The sequence below is a fragment of the Lytechinus pictus genome, chromosome 18 (genome assembly GCF_037042905.1).
Source record: "Lytechinus pictus isolate F3 Inbred chromosome 18, Lp3.0, whole genome shotgun sequence".
NCBI classification, from domain to species: domain Eukaryota; kingdom Metazoa; phylum Echinodermata; class Echinoidea; order Temnopleuroida; family Toxopneustidae; genus Lytechinus; species Lytechinus pictus.
The window spans coordinates 3,332,009-3,359,543 of NC_087262.1; the positions used below are offsets into that span (position 1 = coordinate 3,332,009).

Below are 27,535 nucleotides of genomic sequence, written 5' to 3' on the forward strand. Positions count from 1 at the left end.
ATAAGATAGAAAATATTAAGAAAAAAACAGTGTGTGTTAAACTTAATAATGATCATTGGAAACTTGAAAATAATTATATTTACAAAATAATGAAGAAAAAAAAGTTTCGGGCGAAAGAAAATAAATCCTGCGGACTTGAGATGATTATATTTTTTTTAATGCAAATTCTAGAATGATTAAAAAATAACTCGAATATGAAGTTTAAAGTTAATGCAGATCTTTAATAATTTACCAAACAATTTCAAACAAAATTACATTTTTTTTTCAAAATCACTGCTGACCTCAAATTATTAAAAAAATAGTTCTTAAATAATAACATCTGATTCTAAAACAGTGTCCAGGTAAGTATTTGTAAATATTTCTTATTCATTTACTCTTGCTTGTCTTTGAATTTTAAAATTGAAATAATAACAAACTGAAATCTTAGAAACAAAATTATTCGAATGACTCGGCAACAACGTGAACAAGCATTTTTATCTTCGTTTTTTTTCTCCAAAATAATAATAGAGGCTGAATTCATTATGAAAAAAGAAACATTCCAGTCTCAAGATCGATTTAGTCAATGCTTTGATAATGAAAATAACGAAATTTTCAAGAAGCACAGGAATTGCTACATTTTTAATTATAAATCAACCAAAACAGAGTTTTACTAAGAATGAAGGCATACTAATTTCAATATTTGGAGATGGAACAATCGTTCAGTCGATGGTAGTCCATCACTGTGCAGAGCGGGGTGGGGCTCTGCACAAACAATATTCACTTATTTTCCGAATTATCTCTTTTAATAGTGCTTGCTTTAGATTTTGATGAAATCATAAAGATGCAAATTATTTTGGATGAACATACCTGGGCACTGGGCAGAGGAGGCAAACAAAAGCACATTATCCGATCCTACCCAGCGTAAAAATATGGGTTTCGCAACGTGAGAACGGGAACTTTCATTTTCAATAGATGCATTACCGTACCCGAGGGGGCGGGGGCAAAGTGTCCCACTGTCTCCGACAATTTTGTTAACCTTTTTTTTATTTCTGCAAACTTGAAAGACATTTTTGCACCTCCTACCGGGGTCCGGGAAGGTACTCCACTGAATAGATGAATCCTTCTGCACTATTGAATAAATGAACGCCTTACGAAAATGTTTTAAAAGCAGATGTCATTTTTATGACAAATATTATTTTAGGAGATGGAATAATCGTTCAATCGATGGTAGTCCATCACTGTGCAGAGCGGGGTGGGGCTCTGCACATTGATTTATTAATATTATTATTATTCTCTTTTCAGATTGTTTTTTATATATATATATTTTTTTTTCATTCAAAATAAATGCCTCCCATACATGGCTCCTGAACCTTACCATTATTTCTGTCGTATCTTCTTTATAATTTGGTGTAGGGCTGTCATGTATGAGATGAGATGTGAAGGGGGAAAAAATGCGAATTAATTTACAATCAGGAATGGCACAAGACTCACTTGAAGGGGGATACAAACGAAAGAGGCAAACATAAAGTGATCGGTATTTCATAAACCCATATAAGGGTTATTGTTCATTAGGTCCGCGATTCATGTGGGATGCTCACTCTTCAAAATTTGCCGCGAGAGTCATTTATCATAGAGGAGTGTAATCAGAGCCATTATTCATAAAGCTGAATAAAAATTTGCTAAGCAGGTTATACATAAAGGCCCGTATCCTGAAGTCAGGTTTAACTTAGACATGTTAGACCATGGTCTAACTCTATGCTAAAATTAATTATGGGAAGCCAAATGTGTCAAAATTTTGTTTACAGTGAATGTTTCTCATGTTTACTGTGCTATTTACTAATTGTTTAATGGTGAAGACAACTGTCGTACTTTTCCTTCCCAGGCAGTTAATAATGTTTTGGGAGTCAAATGAGCTGATACATTGAACCTATATACTGTTATAGATTTATGTAACAACTGGCTTTCCCATAGTTAAACCACAACTTAAAACCAGAGTTAAAATTAAACCCGACTTCAGAATACGGGCCTCAGGGTCACTAATCATTAAATCCGATTATGACCGGCAACAATCTTGTTTAATCATGTAAAGTGACATTGCCAATTTTGAAAAGCAACCCAAATGTTTGATTGCCGTATCTCTTAAATGAATATTCAACTTTATAATACATCTTTATTTATATTAAAGAGACTTAAGATTTATGACACCCTTTTCGTGATTTGACTAGCGATCCTCTTCCTATATAAAAAGCGACCCTTATAAATAATAAACCATTCTATTTTATTATCCCTAATAAGTGAACTTATCATAATATAGATATATAAATCTACGATCTAATGTCCTCTTTCAAATAATCTCTCTTCCTTTTCCTTTTTTTCTTACTTTGTCCATTTTTGTTGTTGTTATGATTACTTGGAATAACATCCCGTGGTGCTGGATGTAAAGTAAGAAAGTTATGTCGTTTTTAAATTTTGTTTGATGCACATCCCGAATGATATGCAAATTAGGGAACTGATGTGATCCCCCACTCACTATTTCTCTATATTTTTATTATATGAAATGTGAAATATAACATTTCCCTCATAATGTAAAACAAGATTAATTTTCTCATTAGTGGGATTACCATTGTTGTGACGCGGTGCGATTCGATGCTTCATAATTGCCAAATCTCTACAAATTGAAATGTTATATAAAAAAAGCACAAAAGAGTATACAATATAGTAAGTGACATCATGTACTCACTAATTTGCATATCAGAGTGTTGAGCATATACAATAACTGTCTTGTGGAAAATAAATGAATATTTAAAATGTCACAACTTTCTTATTTTACATCCGATTTTGATAAAATTACCAGCATAATGCTTGTTTGGCTTTCCTCTCTAATTTATTTTATTCCACTCTTTGATGGGGATGGACTTGGCATCAAACATGTCAAAGCTAATATTGAGGATGACGATGGGGGGGGGGGTGATGATTGTTGACGATGATTATTAAGAGGATGGGGGAATGGCCATGGTAATATTTACAATACTATTTATTTACTCCAGAAGGGACTAATGATAAGTTGAAGAAAATGATAATGGTGTTGGGTTGTAGGAAGAGGGGATAACGAGTACAACAATAATAATACATTAACAATGAGATGGGGAGGATGCGAGGCGTTAACGGAGGAGGAGGAAGAGGAGAAAATAGCCGTGACGCTGATACTGGTAATTCGTGAATCACGGATGGGGAGAAAGGAAGCAGGAGGGGGGGGGGGTGATAACGGAGAGAAGGGAAGGGAGGAGGAGGATGATAATGGGGTGGAGAGGAGGCGGGAGGGTATGATGATGAGAAGAAGAGGAGAAGGAGAAAATATGCGGTGACAATATAATTCTTGAATTGAAAACAATATTGGCCAAAAGATAAATCCTATACTACGATCCATGACCAAAACTACTCTGTGGTATTTTTAACGGTCCTGTAATCACATGCGACCTACACCAATACTATATATGTTTTTTGTTAGTATTTGTGATGTGTGCATTACCTATACGGATATGAAGTGTGAGCACTCGGGCCTGTTCATTTTCAATTTCATTTCATTTATTTCAAATTCTCATTAAAAAATATAACTTACAATTCAAATTGGAAGAAGAATACAATATATACAAAACAAATATAGAAACAGCGAAATACGTAACAAGAGAAAAACAAGAATATGGGGGGAACCAGCATAATGGCCTATGCTATAACATTAAATATGCAACAACATAAATGATCATAAATAATCAAATTTGATGGCATATCTTTTTTGATAGAAATTGAAAATTTCCTAACAGGCCTATAAAGTAAGACCTCAACGCCATTGAGAAACGCCCCAAGAGCGAAGAAGAAGTCCAAATCTCGTCGAACAAAGCTTCGTGGGATGCAAGTTAACTGCAATGGACTGAAGTCTGAGAAGAGCAAATTGGATTTCCAGGCTGCTCTTGCCCAACATGATCCAGACATAATACTTGGATGCGAATCAAAACTGAATGCTGACGTGCCGACATATTCTATCTTTCCAGAAAACTATGAAGTATACAGAAAGGATCGGAATGCATTTGGAGGTGGTGTGTTTGTTGCAGTGAAGAGGGACTTGGCTTCAATCAGGCGTCCTGAGTTTGATTGCTCTGCAGAAGTATGCTGGGCTTCCATAGACTTTGTCAAAGGAGGGCTGCTCTATCTCGGTAGCTTCTACAGACCACCCGGTTCTAAGGATGAGGTGATTGACGAATTACAAGGTAGCATCAGTACTATCTTTCGAAAGCACAGGAAACTGCCTGCTTTAGTCCTAGCGGGAGATTTTAATCTACCGGATATTGACTGGTGTAAAGTTGTAACATCGAATCCTAGAACTCATGCAATTCATTCTCACTTCCTCAACTTTGTGAATGGATGTAGTTTAACCCAGATGGGTAGGGAGCCTACAAGACCGGCCTCTGGAAATATCTTAGATCTTATACTCACAACTACACCTGATGCTGTGAATAATACCCAAACAAAACCTGGGATCAGTGACCATGACATCACCCTGTTTGACATCAATATGCGACCCAAACTCCAAAGAAAACCAGTGCGGAGAATTTACCAGTATGACAAAGCTGACAAACAAGACATTAAGGAGCGCTGCTCTCAGATGTCATATGACTACTTTGAAAGATCTCCTGAAGACATCTCTGTAGAAGATAATTGGATATTCTTCAAGACTTCTCTTTTGTCAATCATGTCTCACATTCCCCACAGGAACTCGAGGCCCAAGACAAGCCACCCGTACATCACCTCGAAGATCATACGGGAAATGAATAAGAGGGACAGGCTATACAAGAAGGCAAGACGTTCAAGGTCACATTCAGATTGGGAAACATACAAAACAAAGAGAAATTCTGTTCAAAGAGCAAAAGAATCAGCTCACAGTGAATACCTTCAAAATGTTGTTGGAGGAAGTCTTATGACTGACGCAAAGAAATTCTGGAGGTACGTCAAAGCTCAGCGGAGAGAGTCGGTAGGAATCCCAACTTTAAAAGTGGGAAATGTTTCCTATGTATCCAATGAGGAGAAAGCTAATGCTCTAAATGCTCAGTTCTCTTCAGTTTTTACACATGATAATACTTCATCGGTACTACCAGACAAGGGTCCCTCACCGTACACACCAATTGAAGATCTCTTCATCAGCTTACGAGGAGTGAATAAACAACTGAAAGAACTTAACACCAACAAAGCCAGTGGTCCAGATGAAATACCTGCTAGAATGTTAAGAGACTATGCAGATGAGATTAGCCCAGTCCTTACTCATCTCTTCCAACAATCCTATGATGAGGGAATTCTTCCAAGTGATTGGCTAAGAGCTCAAGTGGCCAGCATCTACAAGTCTGGCGACAAGAGTAACCCAGCCAATTATAGACCGGTGTCACTCACATGCATCTGCTGCAAGATCCTAGAGCACATTGTATTGAGCCACATGTCAAAATACTTGGAAAAGAATAACATCATCAACCCAAACCAACATGGATTTAGGAAGGGACTGTCATGCGAAACGCAACTTGTTGAGGCCATCAATGACTGGGCATACAACATCGACCAGCAATGTCAGACAGACGCCTTCTTTCTCGACTTTAGTAAGGCCTTTGATAAGGTATCACACAGGAAGCTGCTCTACAAATTGGAGTATTATGGCATTACTGGTCAAATGCATGGATGGATCCAAGCTTTTCTATCAGGCAGATCTCAGTCAGTTCATGTTGATGGAACATCCTCACCACGAGCCAGTGTACTCTCAGGCGTGCCGCAAGGCTCAGTACTCGGGCCTGTGTTATTCCTGCTGTACATCAATGACATCTGTGAATGCATCTCATCACCAATCAGACTCTTTGCTGATGACTGTGTGCTGTATCGCAAGGTCAAGACAAGAGCTGACCACGCAATTCTCCAGCGAGATCTTTCAACATTATCAGATTGGGCAAAACTGTGGGATATGTCCTTCAATGTCAAGAAGTGTGCCCACATGTGTATCTCATTGAAACGACAACCCTTGGCTTGCAACTTTACCATCAGTGACCAACCTGTTCCAACGGCAACCTCCTGTAAATACCTCGGTGTGACCATCACAGACAACCTGAGTTGGAACTCCCATGCACAGAAGATATCCTCCAAAGCTGCTCGTACTCTTGGAATCATACGTCGAGCATTGGGTAAATGTGACCTGAAAGTGAGAGACATTGCGTACAAGCAACTTGTCAGACCTCAACTTGAGTATGCTTCATGTGCATGGAATCCTCACATACAGAAAGATGTAAACATTATTGAGAACATTCAGCGTCAGGGTGCTCGGTTTGTCCTTCATGACTATAGCAGAGAATCCAGTGTAACATCGATGTTGTCAACTCTTCACTGGGATACTCTCCAACACAGACGCCTTCTTAGCCAATGTGAGATGTTCTACAAAATTCATCACAATTATGTTTACATCAACATGCCACATCAGATTAAGTTAAGCAGCAGTTCTCGTCCACAACGTTCACAACACACTGGACATCAGCTCAAGTACACCCAGCCTTTTTGTAGAGTGAACTGCTACATGTACAGTATGTTCCCAAGAACCATCCGTATTTGGAATACTCTCCCAAATGCTGCTGTAACTTCGACCTCTATAGCTGGCTTCCGGGGAGCAACATTGCCTATCATTCAGCAAATGTTGCCTCCCCCTCCCCTTAAGATGCTGTAAGAGGGACACACACGCACCACCCTCACACTGCACCTAGCACACTGTATATAGTGCACCAAGAATACCACCACAGGATCACCACATCACCTGAAGCACTGGCAGCACCTGACACAGCACAACCCTCTCCAGGACAGCGTGTACGCTTTTGGGAGAGTACTTCTTCAAGATTCAAGATTCAAGAGAGGATTATGGCGCATTGCAGATGACCACATTATTGGTTTTGAAAAATTATTTTATGAAATATGAAACTGAAGATCTCTCGTTCAATATTTTTTTCAAAAACGAAAAAAAAAATGAACCACAAAGATGCCTTTCCCCTTTTCTCTCCCCCTTCCTCCCTTTTTTTTGGAGGGTGAGCATTTGAGGAGACCGCCCCCTGGCTAGGTGCCTGTTTATATGTTCAAAGTTCTCTGATATGTTAAGTTTCTCTCTTGAAAATAGAACATTAATGTTCTCACTCGTACTTTTGGCTTCCTCACGTATAAAAAAAGAAACATCTGGACGGGTATACAGTACACGCAGACCCCTCTTTTATTGCTATGAGTCTTGCATGTATCTCCACTGACGAAATCAGTATAGGCCTATTTTATAAGCCATGTATTTGGAGAAAAAAACACATGAAAACTGTTATAATATACATTCTTAATCAATTTTGATATAATTATTATTATCTTTTCGCCCATTCCCTATGCTACCCAGCATTACAATTAAACTATGTATTGTGTTGCCATGGGGGGGGGGGGCGGACTGCTATTACCATGATTACAGATATCGAAGCCTCCAGCTTACTTGTTAAGTCTCCCTTGCACTCAATGGTGCTCATGATAGGCTATATATTGAAATAATGACACATTTCATACTCTCTTTCAAATGTTTCATTTATAGACAAATAACAAATTTAGAAAAATATATTTATATATATTACAGAGGCCTCATTCATAAAGCATAGGTAGCCTCTTTCGAGGCCTGGCTCGTTATAATTATTGTACGTATATAAATGAATGAACAATTTTAATTCAATACAAATTCTATTCAATCATAAACTGTTATTATAAAGAAGGGGAAATTTACACTCCGGGTCCAAAGTTCTAATTTTTATGGATCACTAAATTTTCATTGAAATGACATGTTCTAATATTTACAAAAGGCGCCTTTCAGTAACTCCGCATTTATCATCGTGTGCACTATGAATGAATACAGGGGTGGACCTATTTTACACTGATCATATTCGTTGGGTACGTGTGCATTGCTATTACCATGGACACTACACAATTTAGAAAATGGCAGTCGGTTTTAACTCAGTCTGATGATTTCTCTTTCCATCTTTTCTGTTAATCATTTAAGTTGTTCAGGACTAACTTCTTTGAAGTTTGATGAGAGGTTATTAAAGTTTCGAAGGTCGCGGTTCTTTTGCTCGTAGTGTAACTGGAATTAAATCATGAATTTTGTATCTTAGATGACAAGACTTGTAGTACTTCGTGCGACATTAATGTGATACTTTATTTCGTTTTCTGAACTTTTAAAAGTGAATATAATATATTTGAAGGAATGCAAGACGGATCAATCCAATAAAAACATCTGCACGTTTGCTGACGAGAAGACGTCGGAACTAATATAACTCTAGTTTGTCCCTTGTCAATGTCCTTCTCCGTGTGATCGCAACATGAAGTTCAACGTTAGTCCAGTCCGAATCCTCGAAAACAACCTCGTTCTCCCAACCATCTTCATCGTCATCGTCCATTATGTGACGATGTCGACTTCCACCTCGTCCGTGGAGTCGTTGGTGCTGGAGGACTTCCATCATTTAACCGACAAGCTCACTCATAAGATCATGGAGAATATCGAGAAATTGAAAGCAACCGACCCTAACTGGGGGCAGCCCCCTAAGGATATGGGAGAGGACGATATGACACAGGAACAGATGAAAAGGATTTCAGAATGTGAATTTCATTGCCCAAAAGGTAATTATGACAACTAACCACATATTCAGAGTTATTCCAGTCAATATCGGTTTGTCAGTATAAGATCTATACAACGTAGAAGTCCAAAGACTAACTACAGTTTGTGAATAAAATATGATTTACATGATTATATACTTAGAATTATTTAAAGTATTATAAACATGATAAAGCCACCAAACATCATTTTTATCATTCATTTGTCAAAATATACATCACAGGTAATACACATTTTGATACTGAAGTATCTCTGTTATATGTTTTACAATCGGCAAGGCTTTATCAATATGCAGGCCAGAAGCAGGATTTTTTTTTCAACACTAAGACCTGAAAACGGGAAATTCTAAGCACCATTGTTGTCTACACTGGATGGGTACTTATGATGCGAGCGCGAAGTGCGATCTGAAATTGTGATATTTTGGCATGCCAAAAGGATAATTTTAAGACAATAAAATCAACATAAGGCCAATATTAATGTGAGTGCGAAGCATGAGCTTCAATAGTGTGAAATTCAAACCTAAATTGTTTTAGAGTATACGTATATCCTAACAAATAAATATTGCGAGCGCGAAGCGCGAATCTAAATATTTTTATACTGAGGCCTGAAGATAGGAAATTTCTAAACAATTAAAAAAAAACATAATCAGGATGCGTACGCCACTGCACAAAACAACTAGCGTGTGTAGTTTTCCCCCAAAGCACACATTATTGGTTTAAAACTGCCCAGAAATGAATAAAGTTTTAACCTATTGTTGTGTGGACAGTTTGTTGCCCAGCATATTTAAGAGTGTACAATAATGATTGATTAACAAGCTAATTACTCCTGAATTTTAGTAATATATGATTGAGAAGGGAATAGCCAGTCAAGAGTTCGAGCCAATAAGCTAATTGTTTTACGCTTATTTACAGGGCAGATGGAAGTGGAAAACGAGGAATTCAAAATGCCAGTTAATAAAAACTGCAAGGATTATGACAGCATGGTTAGTATAACGACTACTCCTATAAAGTGTCGTATTACCATTTAACTGAATGATTAGTAATATTGTTAATACCTTGGTCACATTTGTTCTACGGCGGCCGTACGGCGAGTCGAAAACAGCCGTTTTACATTTTTTGTCCAACTACATATAGGTGGTTTGAATCAAAATTAATATAACGGCTGTTTTCGACTCGCCGTACGGCCGCCGAAGAGCAAATGTGACCTAGGTATTATATGGTAGTTGTTTGTTGGATCTATCACAGTCAGTCCGCAAGCCCCTGTGTTAATGAGCAAATGAGCAAGATTTATCCAAGTCCTCTCGTGGCTGAATTCATGTCCCTGCAAAATCTCGTGAATTGTGAGACTTTCTTTCTCAAAGAATTTAACCACTTTCTCCTTGAGTAATATTGATTATGTTTGTACCATGGGCAAGAGTAAATGTTACCCTTTTATATTGGTCATTTCTTTTGAATGAAATATTTTGATAAATAAGTGATTTTTTTACCTGAAAAGATGCATCAAACAGAATTTTCTTCCTCTGTTTTCACTTGCAAATTGTGCAACATTTTGTGTTTTAGGCACCAACATTATTTATATCATCAGAAAGCTCAAACTCTATACTTTCTTACAATGTCACTCTTGATATGTGGCATCTTTTAGATGGGTCAGCAGCCAGTTATTTCCATCAAGATGCAAGACGAGATTTCTGAAATTTCTGAGTAACATAAAATCCAGAGTTCTGATTGGCTGAATACTGTTTTCAAAACAAACAGGCGCGGGTAATTTGAAGAGATTACCACATGGTGAGTGTGACCTTGCAGAGGCCCAGTGTTGGGAACATTGGAATTTGCGTGGGTGTGTGGTCTATGACCGATCAGAGCGCAGTATTCTTGTTTTTGAGCTGCAAAATGTACTTGGCCTATGAAAAGCTGGCTGCTGACCCATCTAATATACATCTTCTTATAAAAATTATATCATATTAAAGCTTAGATCTTCAGCTTTATCATGATTTAAAAATCATTTGTGCCTAAACAGAAATTAAGTGTGAAAACAACAACTTTTGTTGCATGAAAAAAAATATTTTGTTTCATGTTTTAGATCAAAAGTTTTTCCTATATTACAACATTCTTTTAAAAATCCAAACACATGACCTAAAAGAATGATTCTTCTTCTTTACAAAGATACCAAAAACATGAAATTTGGTCAATATTTAGAGCAGCAATGGCCGAATAAAAAGAGGTGTTTTGGTTCGCACCAAGCTCATTAACTATGCAAAAACCCTCTTGTCATGAATATCACTTGGATAAAAGAAGCTACTTTTTCAGGGCTTGCGGACTGACTGTATCATGAATGTTTAGCCGGGGCGACCCTTATGATTGAAGAAATATAAGGGGGGGGGGGCAATAACCAGACAGAGATAGAGATGAAGGAGGGGGGCATATAGATAGAGAGAGACAGAGGTGGTGGAGAGGGAGTGAAATAAACGGAATACTTAAAAAAATCTTTATTTCCTTCTAATTTACAACAAACGGAGTACAAAATCCGAATCATAAAAATCAACAATTAAAGTATTATTGAAACAGAACTTGATGAATAATAGTTCCAATTTATACTGAAAGAACAGTAGCATTTTATGTGAGAGAAAAAAAATGAAGTCCGTCTTTTAGTCACCCTTTAGCCACTTGTCCTACTATGTTTTTGCTCATTATGTTAAAGTCGTTTTCATCAAAGACAATTTCATTTTAATTTTACCTAGTATATTCTTAGAGTCGAGACATAAGTAAGGAACAATTTTGATATACTGACGGACATCTAACGGTATTTCCAATTCGTCTACTGCCAACTCGTCCACTCATCACATGGCCTAACTTCATTAAGTCTAGCGCCATTACGTCCATCATCGTTTCGTCTAATAACCATTTAGTCCAATAACCATTCAGTCCAATCATCACTTCGTCTGATCACCAGTTCGTCTATGACCGTTTCGTCTCGTAACCAGTTGGTCTAATATCCATTTCTTTTTCACCCATTTCGCCCAATTAACACCAAGTCCGATTAGACGAAATGGTATATGGACTAAATGGCCATTGTACCAACTGGTTATTAGACGAAATGGTGATTGGACGAAATGGCAATTATGTGGATATAGTGGACTAACTGACGGTAGAGTCGACGAGTTAGTAATTGGACGAATTGGCATTGGACCAATTGAAAATAAACCCACCTAACGAGTAGGCTTTGCATTTGTTTTAATTTCAGTGGGACCGGATACCAGGTGCCTCGGGCTGTTGTAAGCGACATCAGATTTGTTACCACACCTGTGGACTCGAAAGAACACGGTGTGACATGGAGTTTACTAGGTGTATGGAGAACGTTTGCGAAGAATTACAAGAGAAAGGAATCATTAAAACAGAGAAAGTTATTGAAGGTAAGACGCCCCATTCAGAAAAGGAAACTTACATATGTTATAAAGTTATTGACTACTATATCATTTTTTAAAACTCTATCTATCCATTCTTATTATGAATACAATTTATTCATATAGGTTTGAGTTGGTAAACCTATTCATACTATTCGAGTATCATTACCTACATTTACTAATCCATCTTTTATCTAATAGTCTTCTTGTATCACCGTGATTAAGTTATTTCTGTCACTTTGTTTGTTCCTTCATTAATTCAGTCTTTTAACACACGTCAACCAGGCGCGTAGCCTGGGGGGGGGGCAGTTGCCCCCCAAAAATCACCCAAAAATAAAAAATAAAAGGGGGAAAGGAAGAAAAGGAAGGGATAAACAGGAAGAAGGGTATAGCTTTATTGTTTTTCCTTCTTATTTTTTGGCAAACGAATAAAAACCGTAACGGGACGTTCTTCTCTCTCTTCATACAAAATTTTGCTTCCGCCTATACCACGCGGCAAAAAAATATCGAAAATGCCTTTTCCCTTTTATTCCCCACACATTTTTTTCGACTCCGTTTTCCCCTCCCCGGCCATGGGACTCGTGTATTTCTTGCCAGAAATTATAAAGAATGCGTTGGTGAAAGTATGAAATGCATTTTTAAAAATTGCATTGACACAAAATTTCAGCTCTTCTGGTCGGAGCGGGTAAACACTGCCGCCATTCCCCGATTCCCCATATGCTTTTCAGCAAGCAATTTTGGCAAGTATCTGTTCAAAGGGGCAGGCATTAAATTCGTGCCGTGCTATATGCAAAATTATATACGATAAAACTTTATTCTATATCGCTGCACATCCATCTCCTGTCTTTTTTTGCGCCATTAATTTGAAATTTTGGATATCACTGAAGTTTCTTTATCATCTCAAAAAGAAAGTGCTAAATGAGCGAAATCACACATTTTTTTCCAAAATAAATCACAGAAGTTTCCGTGCTTTGCGTGCATGAGAAGAAAAAAAAATCCATCTTCTACCTTGCATCATCCCTTATCCATTTTTAGCTCTTTTTCATATTCGTAATCGAGTTATAAGATATAAGAAATGTCAAAATTCGCGGGAAGGAATATTTCCTCACTGCATACTCGTCTTTCAATTAACTCTGTTTTGCGAGTTAAAGAAATTTAATGTGGCTAACATTTTTGCTATCAAGTCTGATCTGACCAAGGTAGACCACTTCTGTTCTCAATTTATATAAAACGTTTTAGCTTTCGCGCATCGCGCGGGAACAGGAATTATTTCAAACTAAATTGCTCAATCTTTCCCTTTTTTGGCGCTCATAATTTCTTTCCAAAACATTTTTTTTTTCAATAACAGCAAGTTATTTTGAAGGCGAGTTGATAAGGGTACTAGACACAAGAGACGTCTAGCTTCTTTTGATCTCTTCATTCATTTATTTTTTTTTCGTCACCAGCTTGTGTTTCTGCTATGAGAATGCTTGGTATCATGGTCATGGAGCCCGGATGTAACATGTATCCTAAAGCACAGGGCGCCGCCTGTCGGTGTGTCGACAAGGATCCAGGTGATGATGTCGACGCTGATAGCAGCCAGTCTGATTCAAACACCTCAGGAAAATTTGTCGACAACGAAAGGAGGCTAAAGGACTTGACACCGAAGGAAGATGACATCGTGATTAATGATAAAGACAATGAAAACATAGGTGATGTTGAGATGACCATAGCTAACGACGACGACGACGACGACTTCGACAATGGTATAGGCGTTCGTGTTGACCGGGATGAGCTATGATAAGAAACTTTATCTCAGTTCAAAATCTTACTTAAAAATCACTGAATAAGAATTGCATTGGAATTAGATGGATTTTATGTTTAAAAAAATATATCTTGATTCCACATTTTTCATCACTTATTTTTGTACGGGCGGCAGGGCTGTGTACCATGCAGCCAAAAATAATTTTCCAAATGCACTAGTATTCGTGATCTAATATCGCCCTCATGCGATAAGTACATCGCAATATCTCAAGAAGTATGAATATCATATTAGTTGACCGAATTCAGTTGTACATACGGTTATGATAATCGGTAGTTATGCAGAAGAGGATTCTGTTTCATAATTTTATTTATTTATTTTATTTTTATTGTTTTACAATAATGGCTATTGCTGTGTTATGTCGTGTAGTGGTGTCATGGTCGAGTGCAGTGGTGTAAGGAGCCAAACAATTTGATGGAGTTATATGGGACAAATTTCTAAAAAGCTGCGAGAGAGCGAAGCAATCGAGCAAAAATTCAGCTTTTATTACATGTATCACCGAAAAAATATCTGATTTTGGGATAGATTTTGATATAGTATTCAGAAAATTATACCATATTTCATTTTTTCCTTTCATTTTCTTTCTACTTTTTTCTCTTGGTTGTGAAAATGTTTGGATGTCAATGGTCCCTTTGCATTAAAATGAATGAAAGTGATTGTTGGTACCAACGTGTGGTTATTTCTTATATCAAAATAGTAATTATTAAAATCAATAATAATAATTCAAAATCACTTTAAGAGCTTGAAGATCCGAATCTAAAATTTTGTTTTTAGTTTTTGACGGTGATACAACAACATGGTAAAAGTTCATTGACCCCATATGACATTTGACCTCCATTATTTGGATCTTTAATTTACACCAAATGATGGTTGGCAAGTTATTAATATTTTATCTGTTTCACGAAATATGTACCTATGATGCCAATTCAAAAACATATAACCTTGGTAAAGATATTTTTGTTGAGAAACAGCGCATTATATCTCGCTTATGCTATGAAGACATCAAAAACCCAGATGAGAATACATCTAAAACATAACCTTTCAATAATTCAAACGAATAACATGAAGAAAGGGGAGAAAATGATAAGACAAATAATAATAAATGAGCATACACAGCAAAAACTGTGGTGTTATCCAGTGTACATAGAGGACCACACCAGTTATTTTACACCGGTGTTAAATCTACAGTATTAGTTTAACACCTATAGGTGTTATTACAACACCTTTGGTTGTTACATTTACACTCTTTGGTGTTATGTTCAATATCTAGGGTGTAATTCTAACACCTCATGGTGTGGTCCTCTATTAACACCAACTGGTGTCTGTTTTAACACCACAGTTTTTACAGTGTATGATTGAAAATAACGATTATGAACATTATGAAAACAAAAACAAAGTTAAATAGAATACAATGTGTAAAAAATCATTGATTACATGTACCTGCAAAAAGGGATTAGTACCCCCAATAAAAGTGTAAAATATACATTCCTACATAGCGAATGGTAAAAAATCAATGAAATGTCATTTTCTCAGAAAATTGAAAATGGTTTGCACTTTACTTTTTGTATATCAATAGACAAATCATTTCACACCCGATCTTGAATAAAAAACAAAAATAAGTCATCAGGAACCATGCAAAATTTGAAATTCATGCATTTTATATTACATAACACATGGGGCAGCTGCTCGTCTATGACGTCACAAATCCAAAACTTTGAACTCTAATAACTTTCTTACTCTTTAACGGATTTTCATCAAATCTTCACCAATATTTTTTACTATTTTTCTGCTATTTTTACAACAAAGTTTTCTTCAGGGTGAACTTCCCCTTTAATTAAGAAGGAATTTTACTGTATATTGTCACTTTACATCCCAAACTTTAAAAAGCATAAATTATAGTTACTGTTTATTTTTGTCATTGATTCTTTGGGAAATGTTGAATAAATACCTTGTACTCTTTCTCCTTAATGTTGTTTTTTTTTCGTTTAAAAACTGGCTATTGTAGGGTCAATGTTTGATGATACGTATAATTCACATTATTGATTACTAATTATTTTTGTGTGTGTAATGTCCTGAATTTTTATGCTCATTCCATACCAATATAGATTTTCATGTGACATAGCAAAATTCATCAATTACTTTCTTTTTACACAGTATTCACACACACCATGACACATAGACTTTTATGATTAAGTTATTAAAAAAAAGCACTTTGGTGGGGGGGGGGGGCAGGTTACCTTTAAGGGTACCAAAACTCCGGGCCAAAACTTAAAAGAGGCTCTAAACTCTGGCTTTAAAACTATAGGCTAATTTCAAATGAACAGAAGTGAAAACACAAATAGGCCCAATGATAATAAAATAATGACTTCTTAGAATACCCACCCCTTAGATGAACTTGGGCTCATCTATTGCCTTTCTTTACAACCCAGAATTTTAACTAATACAATTTGAAACAATATTCCAAATCAATTCATTGTACATCCATACAAATTTGTTATCATTTTGGACTAGCATGGAGTAGTATTTGATGATGATGATGACGTAACAATGAACCTCCCCCCCCCCCAAAAAAAAAAAAAAAAAAAACAATTGTTCATCTGTAGGTTTCTAGGTTATCCTGGCAGTGGCAAACAAATGTCATTCTTAATCGATCGGTTGTCAGATAAAAAACAGTCCTTATCATTCATACGAGCAGAATAAAACACAATAATGAGTACAAAGTACAATTTATATCATCAAATAGTGAGGGCATTTACAGGTCACTGTTTGTAGACTAGGGAAATAAACATTATGTTTCATAGGGATGTATCCATTTAAGGGTAGATTTTCGCAAAGAATGGGTTAAATTTCTAATCAATAATCAGGATTTCACAAACGGAAGCTTAACAAAGAGGAAGTTTACCCTGACGAAAAGCTTATTGTAAATATAGAAGAAGAAATAATCAAAAGCATGGGTTAAGGTTTGAGGAAAGTCCATTAAACATTAAATAAGTTAGTCAAATTTTAAGTTTTGATTTGTGACGTCATATACGAGCAGCTGCCCCATATTATGCAGGGCCCTGGGAACAATTTTTTTTACTGGGGTGCTGACTTAAATTTGAAAAGCAAAAAAAAAAGGTTTCACTACAAAATGAAGGTAATTTTTGTACTTTTGGTTACATTTTTCAATTTTTACGCATCTTCCAGAATACCTGGGGGTGCTGCCTGTAAAGAATAATACACGCAGCACCCCCAAGGAATTTTTTTGGGTGCCTCACCCCCGTTTCCCAGGACTATGCCAGCCGAACATAAGATTATAAGATTAAGATTGAAACCTTGTGGATATAAAACTAAAGTTTGAATTAAGTTAAGCTCCCCCGATTCTGAGGGCTATAATATTATGTAATATAAAATGCATAAATTTCATTTTCTAATGATTCATGACTAGAAAAATTCTTCTTCCAGGAGCGGGTGTGAATTAATTTGTCTGTTGATATACTACAGGATAAATTTTCTATATTTTTTCTTAGAATAGGAGGAAGAGACAGACAAAGAATGAAAGTGAGAGAGGAGAACAGAGGGAGACAGACAATTATGGCAGAGAAAGTGAAAGAGAGAGAGAGAGAGGGGGAGAGAGAGGGGAGGGAACCCCGGGGGGGGGGGGGCACTTCCATTGAGGAGTGGATATGCGGTCTCGAAAAGCACCCTAAACACGTATTTTCCATTTTCTGAAAATGCACCCCTTAACAAGTATTGGCGTGTGAAACCATACCCTTAACAAGTATTGGAAACAAAACGATACTCTTGGCAAGTTCCCTGAATTGACCCCCTAAACAAGTACAGCGATATTTTTATTGTTATGTCACGGACGTCGGTCTAACTTCACCCACATCATTGGGTTTAGTACAGCCCCACCTCCCACATCTTGCCCAAATCGTACTCTAAACACGTAGTGTTGACTCTTGGGGCAAAAGTACATCCTTTATAAAACATTTTAGTCTTAATTTTTTACACCCTCGCAAATTTGACCCTAAACACGTAGCTTTCCTAGTGAAAATAGATACCCTTTTTTCATTATTTTAGTGTTTTTGACACCCTTATCACGTTACGTACGTAACGTGCCCTATCTTGAAAAAGACACCCTTTTTACGTGTTTTTTGGTCGCGCATGGTATCCACTCGTCAATGTAAGTGGCATCCCCGGGGGAGGGAAGGGGTTGGGGCATTCCATCTTCATTCAAAAAGCTGATCACAATTCTATACACATAAACGCTATCACAAACCAAATCAAAAACGCAAGAAAGCACATAATCTTTAAAATAAGAAATATTCACAGGTAGTCATTTTATTTCCCTTTCTATAAGAAGGAACGCCATAGGTGGCCTTAATGAGGTTCAGAAACATATAATATCACATTGTCATTATAATAACTCTTTCCATACAGTCTTTCTTTAATGAATTCATAATAGTTCTATATTCAAAATAAATTATGAATGTTTAACAAGAAATGGACAATGAATGGGGTTGAAAATTTGTAACTGAAATAAACATGGTTTCACCATTCTCAGTTTTCAGGCCCCTTATCCATTTGAAATGGATATACCTCCGGCTTTACTTTCAAAGGAACTGTTTTTAATGTTTCAGTGCCTTTGTAGGGTAGAGAACTGGATACATGGATATCAAAATACAATTACCATAGCTGCCTGGGATGTGTATATCATGTCCACTCTAGGGTTCAAAAGTGGTCAAGAATATCATCAAGTATGCGCGCGACTACATTGTCTGGTTCCAGAAAAAGATACATGCAATTATGCAAACAAAAATAGACATACATCATTCCTCATAAAAAACAGTGTATCGATTTCTTAATGGGCATTGCAATTACAATATTCTATGCTCTGACCCATATACGTTGATCACAGCAACAGAACATGTCTTATCAGTCCTGTCACACAATAACCCGTCTCAGTATTTTCACCTTCATTTTTGTTTGATATTCAAATTAAAACATTCTCCAGCATCTTTCACGTAGTATTATAGCTAGCAGCATATCTAGAAAAACAATATAGTGCAGAGCAAGTAATAACAGTACTAGAAAGTTAAAAAGCCGTTTTTTTGCTACATGTAGGTTCAGTTTGCAATCAATAACAACAGTCAACTCCTATTGCTTACAAGTAAATGATTGATATGACTATCAGGGTTTCACATGTAGCTGTTACTTTATGAACTAGAATATGAAAAGCCACGTGGATTGTAGCATATTATCATCTCATAACTTTTGCTAAATCTGAAATATGCTAGGTAAGTAACTTTTATACTATGAACTGACATTTTTAGTGCTCAGGCTATTTTGTCTCAATGACATTAGAGTATTGAGATCTGCCAAACTTAATTAAAAGCAGTCATTGATCAGTGAGCTAACACCCAGTTCAGGCTCATTTAATGGAACTTCATACTCCGGTCATTTGCTAAGTCACTCGTAACTTAATGAACAGTTTTATGAAACCACCCCCTGGGTCAATAGGTTATTGAGAGGAAGTACACTGGTAGATGCCTTTACACCTAGTAGTAGACATATGGGTACAGTTACACAAAGTTTAGTCAACAATCATGTAATTGATTTGCATTATATTGATTGATTGATACAATGTGGACAATGTAATTGCAATCCATTGTAAAGTCTATGATTAATTGCTACGCTTTGTATTTCCGAGCCTGTGGTGAGCACAATGCCTTTACATAATACATTCAACATGAGATTAATCAAAGTTCATCTCATGTTACAAACAGGAAAAACACAAAATTATAAATCAAGAACATGCTCAATGCATCTGAATCATTCTTCATAATGTAAGGAGCTTTAATATCTTTGTGACAGATGAGCATTATTTGTTTGATACTCTCTCAAATTCCTGTAATCATGTGACAAATCATGTGACAGAATATCAACATGATAGCATTGGACCCAAAATAATTTTCACATAAAACACATAATCATGAGATAAAAAGACAATTTTGATCAGCAACTATTCAAAATTTTACAGAACAATTTATCCCAAAGAAACACATTATTTTACTGAAAGAACGTTCTACGATCTCTGAAAGAACAAATCAATTGAGCGAACATAAATTTTTGCTCCCGTGAAAAACGGCACCGAGAGCTCCCTCACGATCATAACTGTGCACCTTTATGGAGCATTCTGCACCATACATGGTGCAGAATACTGCATTTACACCACGGTACAGAAAGCAGATCAAATGTGCACCATTTCAGGTGCATAATTACTGGTAACTTGATACAGATAATGTAATTGCAATCACAGACTAGCTGTAACTCTGCTGCTTCTTTGTTTGGGGTTAAAACATTGCACCCTGAAATAAACATGCTACAATGGTTGTTTGAGGTGCAAAATGGTTTGACAAGATGCACTTTGTACCAATTCATTTACCTCAAGACATGATCTATAATGTAATATTAAATGTAGGGCAACCGTATACAACTAATACTGTGTTTGACACATGGAGGATATCACCAACTGTCGCCCGCTGGCCCAATACAGGGATCACCAAGTGTCCAGGGTAAATGGGGGTAGGCAGGAAAGAAAATAGATTTTCAATCATTTCGTCTTAATAAAATAAATTCTGTATAACCCGACTATAATGTGGAGTTCATGATCTTTGCTTATTTTCGCACATTAACAGTCAAAATATTAATGTTAGCAAGAATTTGCAGACCTATAATTGGTCAAATATCTAGCATGCTAAATTAGACCATGCATGTACACCAGTGAAAACATAAAATCTAAGGACAAGATTTTTTTTGTAATGCCTGTGAAGCAAGTCTCCTTTTTTTAAAGTCAGGTATTATATAAGATAATGGTTGCTGGATATAAAAAAAAGAGAAATTGAAAAAAAAAGATGAATTCTGTAATTCCCATAAGCTCTACACAGGGAATTTTACCTGGTCCCAATAGTAAATTTGTTAAAAATAATTCCATGTAAAATACTGAAGCAATCTCTCCATTGTAACAGTTTGCTTGCCAAAGTGGAAAGATAATCAAGTAGACACCTCCTCTTAGGCAACAAAAGTCCGAAGGAATATAGCACAAATATCTAAAAATGTTAACAATGGAGATTCCGACACAACCTCTGCATTGCTGTATTTCGATGAATTCTAACCTTTTTAGATGAAAACTAGATCTATAGATCCTTGACAGCACAAAGTCAACATTTATGCCTCCGCCACTGCCCGATCAAGAATATTTTCCACGCCCGACTTCATTTTTTCTCTCTCCAATAATCACAAACAGGTATGTGACCTTTGACCTTGTGAACCCAAATTCGAATTAGACAATTGTCACTCCAATGTGATATGAAGTTTGAAATTGACATTTCACCGTTGACCCCCAAATCTAATCAGAAAATCATCACTCCAATATACCTTATTGACGACATCACGGCGCCATGTTAGAGGCTGAGGCCATTGCCTTGCATGCATTAGTGATCTGCAGCTGGCGCTTCTCTGATTTTAATACGTGTTTTCCCATAGCCTCTGTGAGAAAGCGATGACACATGTGCATTAGGACTTTTAGACTTAAAAATCAGCTGTTTTGGAGATTTTTAAAAACATTTTCTGATTTTTCTCAGTTCTCCTCCAGCACATGGAGGGAAGGGAAGCCGTGAAGCCAGATGAAGTCTCCTGACCGAAATAGATTTATATTTCGGTCTTAAGGTCTATATGTGACATGAGTGAAGTGTGAAGATGAACACTAAAACAGTTAGAACTTAGTTATTGCAAGTAAGACATACTTCAGTGTACATAATGACCTCTGTGAGTCTGATCTTGATTGCTCCGGAAACTAATCAGATAGTTTCCGGAGCAATCAAGATGTGATTCAAATTGATCTTTAGTAACTTGCAAGAGCGAACATGGGACGACCCTGAAAACACAATGCCTGGCAACCAATAATGTGGGCGGAGGCATAAATATTGCCGTGCCAATCACATTGAAAAAAAAAAGCACCATTGCCTCGTTTGACAAGGGACACAAACATGACAGCTTCGGTCAAAATACAAAAATTCTGCTTAGAAAAAGGAATGCTTTGGGTAAACCAATTACTAAGAAGTAATTTTGTTGCATGATGTGCCTTGTAGTGCTCTCATACCAATTCAATCACAGAAAATGTCCTGGTATATGCGGATCGGGAATTCTATCCTGTTCAGAAAATACCCGGTATTTTACTATCAATGTGGAAGCAAAATACTTGTATTATCCCAGAAGAAAATAACTGAGAGTAGACACTTTTCATAATCAAGAGAACTTTGGCAAGGAGTTCAACAAGGTTGAAGGAATATTAGTTCAAAGAAATGATGAGAACTTAAGAAGCGAACTGAGAAAAACGGGTATCCTTGTAAAGAGAATGCAAGAGTCTTATTGCTGGCTTATTACTATTGGAAATTCATTTGATTCAGGTGGTTTGAATACAAGAAAGATATGTTCAGGTACTTTATATTTGAGGTCTGAATAAGTTCTAATAATCTACAGGTATTCTTGTGATTGGATGGGTATGAAAGCACCGTTTTGAAAATATTTACAGTTCACATGATGGAAGTATGACATCATTGCAAATACATGTAAATGTGATAGGGCAGTTTACATACACCAGCCCTGTCTGCAGGGAGAAAAGAAGAGACTCCACTCATAACACTACGGAGCATTATCATGTGATAATGACGTCTTTAAATGCCTCATATATTTCCACTGGCTTTACAATCTATTACTAAGCGAGGTGGGTATACTATACCATTTTAAATACGCATTGAGTGCACCAACTAGTAAAATATCATTAGGGAACAATCCAATATTATCTGTGTAGGTAAACTTCATTCTTCAAGGTATACCATTTCAAAGGCTTTGAGGCTGGACTGGTGAAAACGAAGGAGTATGTTTGGAGAGTGTCAAGAATAGTTGGTCTTCCAATTTCACACGGAAGGTGGGGATGAGTAGAGTCCAACTTTCCTACGATGCGTAAGCAAACTTTCATGCCCAACTACAGTGTATTTAGCTCAATGAAGAATCAATAATGGTTGGAAAGGATATCCAGGGCCCCGTCTTACAAGAGTTACGATTGATCCAATCAATCGTTACTCTATGGAAATCCATCGCTGCCATAATTTTTTCTATAGGAAATTGGCATATTGTCCTTTGTAAACGAAGAGAAGCACAGCGAAAACAAAAAACAATGAATGTATAAGTATACGTCATAGTTAGAAAATATTTTGAACAAATATATGCATAATACATGTTGATGTTGCAGGCCGTCCATAGTTGCGATTGATCCGATCAATCGTAACTCTTTGTAAGACGGGGCCCTGTTCTATGTACAATCTACTGAGGTAATTTAGCTATAACTTCCATTATAATAGCAAGGATATCATAATTTAAAATGATATTTTCTCTCCTCTCTTTAAAAAGAAGTTAAAGAACCCCTAAGTGAAGGGCCTTTTTTTTTAATCTGTAGACCAGCTAAAGAGAGAATGATTGGAAAAATGGATGGCTGGTTAACTAATAATAGCCTAAACTGCATAATAACAAGGTGACATTGAAAAATAATGATCATAATGAAGAATACATCATCAAATCCATTATTACATCAGGACAACATCAAAGCATTTTAAAACGGAGTAGCCCTGTTAGAGGATTCTGGTTTGTCTACATACAGTGTATGCACAATCTCCACTCCCTGGGGAGTGACTGAGCAGTGAAACATTTTAATATGAGATAGAGCTGCTGCAAGAAATATCCTATATAAGATGTTTGAATATACAACACTGGAACAAGATGAACATAGATAAATTGGTTCGAGAGATCAAATGCAGTACTCCTTTCCCATGAAAAATTCCTGCACATAAAAATACTCAGTGCTCTGATATACCTCTAAACCTCAATAGGGATCTGTATGCATTTATAATTGAGAATCTCTTTTCCAAGCAAATGAAGACATGGCACAGTAAACAAAATAAATCTTTGATGTAACATCATGTCGATGTTCAAGCATATGGACACTTTATTCAATAAAACAAATAAATTGCAATTTTAAAATGCATTTTTTAATGCAAACAGGTGATTTTATTGGTTATTTATCATTTTCTTGTAAGGTAGAGTGATTTCAGTATAGTTACTAATATGTTTGCCTTATATGGTCATCCTAATGATTGAAATCATCTTTCATTTAGAGCAATAAAATTGCAAAGAGAGTTATTTACTAAAAGAAAATATAATAATACAATATTTTGACTGAACGGCTTTGCCTGTCAAGATTGCAAAGTTAAGCTTTAATATTTATGGAAAACAGATATTTTGAACTGAAAAAAAAATATGACACCTTTGTTGTAAAAAATGTATTGCACCTAAATATCTGTGTTGTAAACATATATGTACTTTGTATTGATAGAGAGAAGAAAAAAACAAACACAAAGGAGAACTGATTAGTGTTATATTTGTGTATCATAATTAATATTCATATCATAATTAATATTCATGCTACACTTCTAAGCATCTTGCCCCTTGTTTGTTTGAATAACAACATCTTTATTCAGGAGATTTTAATAGAACCTTAGTTTTTTTTTCTCAATCTAGCTTATCTTTGGAGAATATGTTTGGAAAAAATACCCATATTTATGATAAGGTTTTGATTTTACATGAAAGGACATGATTGATACCATAATATTGAGAATAAATTCAGATTTGTCCCCATCAGGAACTTAAGTAAACAAAACAAACAGAACTGCGATGGTGAAATAAACAATTCAGGATCATTTATCTTCTTTACCCGCAGTATACATCTTTTCTTATTTTGTCTTAACTAGCCTTCTTAGACAGTTGTCATCTGTATGTTGGTCCTCCGTCTCAGATGTCCATTTGAAACTGATCATCAGCAGTGTCTAGTTAAGAGAATAAGACAGAGAGAGAGAGGGAGAGAGAGAGAGAAATGAAACATGTGTGAATCATAACAAGTGCATGCCTATATTTCATTCCGGCTAAACATGACAATTTTGTTACAATTCAAAAAATGAAATCTTCAAAAAAAAGTTGTCACATTGCATAATAAATTTTCATCAAGTGCTATTTATTCTTGAAACATCTGTGTTCAAACTACTAATATAGACTTAATCCAAAGGCCTGTGAATTCATGAAGTTCTGTAAGTTTTTGTTTGACTAGGTGTCTGGTTGACAATCACAAATCCAGGATTTTTTTTCTTACAACATAAAGAATATAAAAAAAATTATAAGGTAGCGACTTAAGACAGTGGAGACACCAACTTTTTGGTTAAAAAAGGGAAGTGGGCACATACCCCCCTCCCATGTATACAACTTCCCTGCTGTTAATAAATTATTAATTAAACCCAAGACTACCCAAGACCATTAGAAGCCATGGTAGTTGATAGTGCTGGTCGATATTTGATCTAAATGTGAATAGATTATTGCCAGAAAAATTTCGCTGATAACACAATATATCGCCGAGTCTGAAAATTCATTATATGTCCATTAAGAGTAGTGATTCCGCAAGAGCAGGGAAGGGGGAAATGAAAGAAGACTTCCATTGGTGCTTGTCCTTGAAAAGAGGGCATTTGGGCACTGGTCAACTAAACTGAGTTGGTTTAAAGCAATACAGAGCAGCATGCGGTCAATCACTAGTGATTATCTTTTCATAATAATAGTTTGGGCATATCGTGTTACTGTGATATATCAACATATTCATAAAATCATTATCAAATAATATTTTTCAATATCACATAATTTCGATGATATAGAATTTAGACATATTACCCAACACTAGCGGTTGATGCCGTTTTCATTGGCCTTAGCGGCCCTCTCATTAGCCTCAGAGATTTATTGTGCCTTTTTAGAATTTTTTTTTTCCATTTGAGCTGTAATGCAGAAACATACCTTCAGATGTTATGAAAGTGGCCTTGCCTGAAAATATTGAAATGTATAGTGTGTACCTGTTTTACTCTTTGGAGCCTTGCTTTCACCATTAGGTTTGTCACTGGTCACTTCTGGACAGGTCACTCCTGGAATTGAAGGCAAGTTCTTAGGAGGAGTCTGGCTCAGTGGAGAATTCCTCATATTCAACAAAAAGTGACGATCGTAGATGATGCGTGTTCCTAGGGAAAAAAAGAAGGGTGGAGATGCACAAGACTAAAGTAACCAGACTCTCAAGTTTCAGGTGGGCATTTTCATATAACAAGCAAATTTACGAACGACTGGTAACCCTTTCTTAGGAACTCAACACCAATGAAAATTTGATGTCTACCATTTACCACAAGAAAGGATCACCAGTTGTTTGTAACTTCGAAACAGCTTTATGAAAAACTCACCAGGACTGTAATTGTAATACATGTTGTATGGCAAACCATATTGATTTCTCGGTCAATATGAAATATCTCAGCTTCAAGATTTGTATTACAAGAGGATAAAGGAAGCTTGTGTTGTGTTGCTCAGCAGAGTGAAAAAAAAAGGGAATTCCCCATCTCAGCATCCTCATTTTCCCCTCTGTATGCAAGCATTAGTACACAAGCAGGCTTAATCCAATGTCATGAATCTATCACTGCACAGATGTGATACATGCGTGATGCCTCGTTCTAACTTCAGTTAGTATAGAGGGTTCTAGGTAGGTTGTTCTCATAATCACTTATGACACTGGATTCTACATGTTCTAAAGTTACTCCCACAAGCAATTGCGATTCCTGCTCATGCGCATTGGTATAGTACCTGTTTGGACATTTACTCATCAAACTAAAGCGATTAGCCCGAACATGATTAATGCTGATCTATTATTTATCATTTTTTTTCAGGATAAACCTAGCCTTGAGGACTCCTTGATATCTTACTAATATTTTTGACATTGTATTTTCATCACAGAGCTGAGCCTTGAATTTGAAACGGTGGGTATATTTTATTTTTAATTAGATTTAAATAGAAATAGAATCGATGTGAGTGCAATAACTTATTACAATAATTACATAGCCATAGCCTATAGGCTATAGGGCCTAATCTGACTCCATAGTCCATTTTTGATTTTTGATTTTTTTTTTTTTTTAGCTATTATTAATTCAATAATTGCAGACATTGTGTAAAATTCCTGGATCAAATCGGCCCTAAATAAGTAAATGCGGACGTTAGCTAACTATGGCTTAGTCCCGGGCTAAAGGCTTAGACTTAGTACTGGCCTGGGATCGGGAGGGTCGAAGACGAAGCCAGGCCTGTAGGCTGTACTCCTGTGTGTGTACGGTACGGTACGCACCTCCCGGGGTCGTTGAAAACAATGTGCCTCCTGGCGTTGTGCTGTAATCTTGTGGAAGCTGCGATGGGTCGTCGACGGCTACTCTTTTCGCTGGAATATCCCGACCAGCACTGAGTTGACGACTTGCTGCAGGGGCTGACATTTTGCTTGAATTTTAGAAGATTGCGGGGCAGCTAAAGTTGCAAAGGAATGGACGGTTCTTCGGGTTCTTTTGAAGGTAAATATTGTGATGACGGATTTAGGGGAAATCCGCATCGGACGATACAGCAAGGAGGTACGGTAACAGTTTTGTCAATTTTGTGAGTGATACAGAATTGCGATTTTCTCATATGTACATATTTGAAATATTTTGAAAAAAATAAAAATAAA

General features: G+C 36.5%; 2 protein-coding genes across 2 annotated transcripts; one reads left to right on the forward strand and one right to left on the reverse strand.

Annotated features, from left to right (window-relative positions):
- The first annotated feature begins 7,534 nt into the window (after nt 1-7,534).
- On the forward strand, nt 7,535-15,847 carry LOC129281685 (uncharacterized). The gene is made up of 4 exons (XM_054917601.2): nt 7,535-8,685; nt 9,592-9,662; nt 11,921-12,089; nt 13,526-15,847. The coding sequence occupies exons 1-4, from the start codon at nt 8,388-8,390 to the stop codon at nt 13,858-13,860; spliced, it is 873 nt and encodes a 290-aa protein (XP_054773576.2). The 5' UTR covers nt 7,535-8,387; the 3' UTR covers nt 13,861-15,847.
- A 2,325-nt stretch (nt 15,848-18,172) lies between these two features.
- Nucleotides 18,173-27,447, reverse strand: LOC129281906 (eukaryotic translation initiation factor 4E-binding protein 1-like). The gene is made up of 3 exons (XM_054917834.2): nt 27,167-27,447; nt 25,866-26,027; nt 18,173-24,803 (listed from the first exon to the last, which is right to left on the reverse strand). The coding sequence occupies exons 1-3, from the start codon at nt 27,306-27,308 to the stop codon at nt 24,769-24,771; spliced, it is 339 nt and encodes a 112-aa protein (XP_054773809.1). The 5' UTR covers nt 27,309-27,447; the 3' UTR covers nt 18,173-24,768.
- Nucleotides 27,448-27,535: the final 88 nt, after the last annotated feature.